The 7,551-nt window shown below is 38.1% G+C and overlaps 1 protein-coding gene across 1 annotated transcript in view; it reads left to right on the top strand.

Moving 5' to 3' along the window:
- Nucleotides 1-2,765: 2,765 nt before the first annotated feature.
- LOC107566241 (overexpressed in colon carcinoma 1 protein) overlaps nucleotides 2,766-7,551 on the top strand; it is a 16,541-nt gene continuing 11,755 nt past the window's right edge. Inside the window, exon 1 of the mRNA XM_016251630.1 lies at nucleotides 2,766-2,908. Coding sequence (XP_016107116.1) covers nucleotides 2,866-2,908 — 43 coding nt within the window. The 5' untranslated portion in view covers nucleotides 2,766-2,865. The remainder of the gene's footprint in view (nucleotides 2,909-7,551) is intronic.

Raw genomic sequence — 7,551 nt, 5'->3', positions numbered from 1 at the left:
TGTGTGTGTGTGTGTGTGTGTGCGCATGTGTGTGTGTGTGTGTGTGTGCATCTCTGCATCATGTGAAACGGAACGTAAGGAAGTTCTGGAGACTCCAGTGGGCCCCTGAGCAGCTCTTGAGAGGCTCCTGTCGCTGTCATAACAAACATCTCTTTGTTAACACCTCAAGGCTGAGCACTCCTGATCCCAGTCCTTGAAACTCATAAACCAACATCTGTGCATCCTCCATTTGTCATCAGCCCAAACAATATCGAACTAGATTTCTTCAAAACGGAAACAGACAGAGAGACAGGCAGATATACAGACAGACAGACGGATTTGAACAGGCCTTACTCTGTTCAGAGTCCTTGTGTTGGTGATTGTCTGTATTAAGTTTCTCTCCAGGGCTGAGCAGTTTTATGGATAAAACAGAGATATATTTCAGCAGAAATTGACTGAGGTTTATTACCCAGAAATAAAAGTGCGCTTGTGTGTGGGGACGGTTGTTTTTGGCACGACACTTGATGACTTTCTGCTTTTGGCATGTCATTTTTTCAGAGTTTCTGTAGTATTCAGGTCAGGTTTTATGAGCTGGACACATTGTCTACACTTAACCACTGCAATACTCTTCAGTGGCAGCTGATATATATATATATTTATTTATTATTATTATTTTTTTTTCAAATTGTATTTTGCGTTATGTTTTTTAATAAAGAAATCATTTGACAACATAGTATTGTCACCATATGAAACTACCCATCACAAAAACATCAAGTGATTTTGTACATCATATTTTGTTTTGATGACAATGTAACATATGTGCCATAGACTTATGTAAAGAAAAAAAATACTTAGGCATCTTAGATAAACCTTAAATTTTTCCCTGAGATAAGTTAAAATCCATGTGATATCTTAATTATTTTTATATAAATTATAAATGTTAATTATTTTAAATTCTAGAATAATTTTATTGTTTTTTATTAAGTATCCATTTTATTAATAAATGTTTGCTTTTTGTTTTTATTTGTCCTGTTTTACTTATTTTGTTAATTATGTTCACATTCTGACCAGTGAATATTTATTTAATTACGAATTTAAATTATATGAAATATAATACATCTCTTTATTCACTGTATTGCATTTCTATTAGTTTTTATTCATTTTAATATCTTCTATATTTCTTGCTTGCTCACTAAAGAAAACTGGTAAAGCTAAACCAGTTGGGGTTGCCAGTGGGGGGACTAGTTCACCACAGATGTCCGGTCAGAGACAAAGATGCAGTTTAAGGTTCTTGATGCTTTTATTTTCTCCACAACCATTCCATGAATGTCCCATCAATAAGTGCAAGACATTACTTTGGTGCTTCCATGTGTGTGGTCTTTAACAAAGGGATCCAACAACAAATTAGAATAAACAAATCAATAAAGTAGGTAAATCCATACCATTCAAGGTAGGAAAAAAAAACACTTCACAGAGCAATCAACATAAGGAGCATATGTGACCACAATCTGTCATTACATTTAAAGTACCCTTAAACAATAAACATCAACAAAACAAATTCAGAAGGGTCACAGCTATCAAGAGCTGAAGTACATAAATAAACTTACTTGGTTCATCTAACATACGCACACAACACCAAACTTGAGAAAGCATCAAGCCCATTCTGCTTTCCCCTACTCTGTGCGGACTATTTCTACCAAATGCTAATCACTGCCACCTGCTGAACATGGGCGGAGCTTAGTGTCTTTAGGTTGCTGCATTGACAGCACATTCAAACAGTGCCTGATCGCCAGAACATTTCAAAATAAAAGTTCATTTGCAGCGGGCCTTTTTAACACTCACTGTTTTTTTGTTTGTCCATTTTTATTTATTTTATAATAATTTCACGTTCTGGCCTGCAAAGGTATTTATTTAATTGTTTATAATTACTTTTATATATAAATATATATTTTAAATATTATTAGGCTTTTTGATTCATTGCAATACATTTTTATTCAGTGTATTTTTATTTATTACGTTTTATTCATCTTAATCATAAATCATTTTTAATATTTCTTGCTTTTTTTTTTTTACTGGTTTTATTTGTCCAATATTTGGAATGTTTTTAAAATTCTGACATGTGGATATATTTATTAAATTGTTTATAATGTTTTAATGAATTACAAATGTCAATTATTTCTATTAAATATAATTACATATCTTTCATTCCTTGTACATTGTTATTCATTTTATTGTACATTAATTAATATTTTATTATTATTTTCCTGCTTGCTTTTTACTATTTTTATTAGTCCTACTTTATTTAGCTAGTTAAATATTATAATATCATATTCTGATCTGTGAAGATTTTTAGTTTTTAATATGTAAATTATAAATGTTAATTCTTTATATTAAATATGTATTACATTTCTGACCTATGAATATATTTATTGAATTGTTTTATCTTTTAAATAAATTATTAATTTAAATTGTACATTAATTTGTAATTTGTACATTATAAATATAAATGATTTACATTAAATATATTATTTACTTATTTCTTTTTAATACTATTTTTTAGTCCTATTTTATTTAGGTAGTTAAAATATTCTAATATTCTGACCTGTGAAGATTTTTTTTACAATTATTTTTATGTAAATTATCCATGCAAATTATTTATATTAAATATAAAAAATATATATATATTATATATACGGCAACCCTGTCAGGGTGGAGGAGAGGAGAGGAGAGAATCATGTGAGGCTGGAGCATCTCTCTCTCTCTCTCACACACACACTGCAGACTGACCGAGGCTGGGTTCGAGGGAGCTCGTGCATCACATCAGAGCCGTCCTTCACTCGTTCGTCCTTCTCTAAAGCAGGCTTGGAAAGCTGCGTTCATGCCAAAATGGGATGTGGGAATTCCTCCGCCACCAGCACGACAGCAGGAGGGGAGCGTGTTTCAGCCACAATGGACGTGTCGTGTTGTCCGAGGTTTGATTGAGCGCGCTGCTTGTCCTTAAACACTTGATTAAGTGCGTGTAGGAGCTTGATAAAGTCTCGTGTCCTCGGTCTATTAGCAGAAGCTCCGCGGCGGACGGATGTAGAGGAATGAAGCGTCAGCCAGAGGTGAAGGATCTGATGCTTATTAAATCAGTCATGGAGATTTCGTCCCTCACGTCTAATATGTATTCAGGTCAGATCTGTGCTTCTAGACTTAATGAGGAGAGCGTGTGTGAGCGCGCTGGATAGATAAAAATGAGACAAACCACAGATGAGATCGCTTTAGCATCTATGTTTCTCCCAGACGGCAGTGAGGGGCACTTTTGCTTCTCAAGTGAAGAACACTCCGAAAATCTTACATTTTGTTCAATAAAGGTTAAGACAATATTTACCAAATACTTGGTAAATATGGATCAAAAGTCAGAGATCTCAAATGTGAACTCAAATATTTCTCTGAGCTTCATGTTACAGCTTTGTAGTACTTTTTTTTTTAAAATAAGGTTCTTTTTTTGGCATCATTGGTTCCATAAAAGAACCTTTAACATCCTTGTAACTAGGGCTGCACAATTAATCGAATTTCTAATCGCGATTAAAGCGGCAATTAATCGGTCAAAGCTGCAATTAATCGTTCAAAGTCCACTTATGTTATTCTGCACGCTTAAGATGCGTTTTTTTCTGTCTACATGTTATCTTAAGGTTTTTTCCCATTATTTTAATTTTAGTTTTAGTATAACATTATAATACCATTCATATTTTTACTTTTTTATAATTTGAAAAAGAAACCAGTCCGATGTATAATTGACATTTGAGGCTTAATACTATAGAAAAGCACTAAACGTTTTTCAGTTAGTGTTTTCAGCTTGTTTATTTTCATATAAAAATACGGCATGCAGTGTCATCAAACAAGGGTATAAACATCATTCTTGTGATAATCGTAATTAATAATCGCAATTACAATTTCAAGGGAATAATCGACAATTATGATTTGTGTCATAATCGTGCAGCCCTGCTTGGAATGTTTTCATTGGATAAAAGGTTCTTTACAGTGGAAAAAGGTTCTTTAGATTATTAAAATGTTCTTAACATGAATAAAATAAAATAAAATGTATTTTAAGAACTGTTTGCTGAATGTGGTTCTTTGCTGTGAAAACCCTGCTTTGGAATATGTTAGCTGATTTATTTTTGAAAGTTTTTATTTCTCCATTTCCGGAGAAACAAAGTTCATACTTAACTGAAACATACCTGAGAACACTATTATGTGTGCTGGGATATGAAAAAGCAATATTTGAGCAATAAATGTTACCTTCACAAGCATGGGTGTCGAAAATGGGATGTGAGAACAGCTGGAGATGATTCAGCCGTCACCTCTGAAGAAGCCAGCGAATGAATTTAAATGTGCAGAGAATTTTAAAAAGTGCATTTCATTTTATAATGCTTCATGGGTAATCTCATTGAAATGCAGACTGGATACAAGAAAAGAGCCAAACAAAATGAACTTTGGTTAAAAACAAAATTAGCCTTGAGTGTCCTGAGAGAGAAAATGATGAATGATTGGCAAGCGAGGCATCAAAGTGACAACATCCATCACTAAACTCCTAAACCGAGAGATTGGAGCCTCGAAAGGAAATTTAATTGCTTAGACAATGCTCCTCTAGAGCTCAGAAGATGTCATCTTTGTTATGGTTCCCCCAACATAAAACATAGAAAGTCATAAAACATCAAATGAATGTGTCACAGTTTCTGTTGTGTTTGTTTTGTCATCCTAGCCCTGTGACCTACAGTAGTTTTCCTTGTGTGTCTAATTTGCCCTCTTGTTCACCTGTTTAGATCAATTATCTTGTTAGTTCCCTTCTTATTTAAACCCTGTGTTCTTCCCCAGTGTTTGTCCGGTCTCGTCAAGCCTACCCTGTGTTTGTGGATTACCCGTATGTTGGATTAAAAGACTTTGTGTGTTTATTGACAGCGTAGCGTGACAGAGGACTTGATCTAAAAGTGAAAGTAAAGCCGTATTTTTTCCCGTCATGGACCTCCCTGCTGTACGCCTCCTGTGCCTTGAGCAGGGAGATCGCTCCCTCGAGGAGCACTTGGATGAATTCCTGGGTCTCGCCCTTTAGACCACCTTCCCGGACGACTGCCTTTCCTCGTTCCTGAGCACCAGCCTGAACATGGATACACGAGCGCAGTTGTCCGGGGAGGGTCCTCCAGGGAGCTTTGCCACTTATGTGGAGTGGGTGCTGAGCTCCTGCAGATCTGCCTTCACCGCCGGCCTCGCGTATGAAGACGCCAGCCCCACTCCCAACCCAGTGTCCAGCCAGACACCACCTCACTGCGATGAGAGACTGAGCCTGAGCCCATCACAGATGGAGAGAGCACCTCAGCCATCGCTGGGAGGAGCGACCGAACCTGACGCCATCAGCGAGCCAGAGAAGACCCCGTCCAAACAGGTGTGTGTGCCGACTGTCCCATCCATCGCAAAGGGAATTCCGTTTGGAGAATTAGAGGCTTTGCTTCCCCTAAACCTGCCTGATTCTGTTCATCTGTTTGACTCGCTGGTCCTGCCCAGCCTTCCTCTCCCACCTCCTCTCCAAACTGACTTTTTATTTTTGATTGAATTTTGTGCATTTCTTCAGTCTCCTCAGCCCTCAGCCATTCCTGCTGTCCAGTCTTCTTCATCCCCAGTCAGTTCCTCTGTTTCACCTTCTTTTAGTGATGGGGCTCCATCTCGGGCCTGCCGGGAGTCTTCGTCTCCTGGACCTGAGGAGCCCGTGGCTCCGCCTCCAGCCTCGGATGGCTCCACTCCACCTCGTCCCACCACCCAGACTCCTGCACCTGCACTCCTCCCATCCTCGATTCCAGTGGACCATTGGCCATTCAGCCTCGCCGGGCTCCCTCCATCAGTCGGCTCCACCTGGATCGGACTTTGCCACACCTCCACGTCCGCTGCTCTCTGGCCCTCCACCCCTTCGGCTATGGCCCGCTCCGCCTCCTTCCTCGGTCGCTCCAGCTCGCCCTCTGGCCTCCGGATCCCCACCCACATCTCGGGCCATTATAACTAAAGCTTCGTCGCAGCCACCTGGATCCTCGGCATCACTCCACCCCTTGGCTCTCTGTCTGCGCAGTGGGCTCCACCTCCATTTCTGTCATCGCCTCCATTCGTCCCCATGGCGGCATGTATTCCTATCATGCCTTGGCTCCTCTCTCCATCGACGCCGCTATGGAGCGCCGTTCAGGCTGTGGCCTGGGCACCTGCCATCAAGCCCCTGCTCAAAGCCTCTCCGTGGTTTTCACCCAACTGTCATCACCACCCTGGACTTTGTTGTTCATCCTCCTCCTGCATCTCTCTGCCTGTGTGTGCTATCTTTTTGCCAGCCCCTTTAACCATCCCTGTGCCACCTCCTCATCTCTTATGTTGCTCCTAACATAAAACATAGAAACAGTCATAAATGACTCTATAAAATGAGTGTGGATAAAGCATTTGCTCTTGGATGAATGTGATGAGAAATGTTTGAGTTCATATTGAGATCTTTTGAATGCAGACTTTGGTTTCTTGGAATCGTTTTCTCAGGAGAAACATCTGAGAAACAGGAGAGTTAATCAAAAGATTATTTGCATCTCATTACTATCCACAAGGTTCTTTCTACTTGCATCTTTTTGCTATCTAAGGTTCCATGAAGAACCTTTGACATCCATGGAATCTTTCCATTCCACAAAAGGTTCTTTTTCCTTTCAAACATTTTTAAAATGTTTTTCAAACGAATAAAAACTGGTTAAAAAGAACAGTTCTTAAAACCGCAAAATGGTCTTTCTATGGCATCACTGCAAAAACCCACTTTTGGGATCTTTATTTTTAAGAGTGTGGAACCTTTCACGATGAAAGCTTGCCTGGATATGATTCTTGACCCGACAAAACTGACCTTGTTTTGTTAGCTCTGTTTCTTGAGGACAAGAAAACACCCAAGAGAAAAGTCTTCAGTGAAAAGGATTTCAGCATTAGTCTAACATAGATGGATGTTCTGTATATTGACTGAATCCTCCAAACAAAGAGTCTAAACACACTTAAGTCAAACTCGTCAGTCGATTCTGTCAAGCAACGGCTCTAGGCATTGAGACTTTAATAAAGACTGCGTTTGAGAGAAAAGCAATTGTGGAGAAAGCCGCTGTGGTTTCTGTCTTTTAGGGTGAATTAAGAGTCACTGCACAAATGAACGTTTGTAATCAAAGAATTGAACCGCAGACTGAATAATACTGGAAACATCACTCTTGTGACCCCTAAAATTAATACAGTCATAGAAAGAACTGAATTTGATTCACTAAACATGTCTGTATAATTCTGAAGAGACTACCTTTTTGCATTACTTTTGCAGTTACTCAAGGTTTCTTGTAAATTTTTATTTTTAATGCTTAATTTTTATAGTATTATTAAACTAAAAAAGAAAACTAAATGTTACATTTATAAATATAATTAATAATTTTATATATGTATAGATATGGATACATGTTTCTATATAATATATATTGTATTATTAAAATAATGTTCTATATATTGTGTGTGTATACAAATGGGCACCCGGGATATATATATATATATAAA

The sequence above is a fragment of the Sinocyclocheilus grahami genome, unplaced genomic scaffold, assembly GCF_001515645.1.
Source record: "Sinocyclocheilus grahami isolate Dianchi unplaced genomic scaffold, SAMN03320097.WGS_v1.1 scaffold1062.1, whole genome shotgun sequence".
Classification (NCBI taxonomy): Eukaryota; Metazoa; Chordata; class Actinopteri; order Cypriniformes; family Cyprinidae; genus Sinocyclocheilus; species Sinocyclocheilus grahami.
This window is presented reverse-complemented; position numbering and strand designations above follow the sequence as displayed.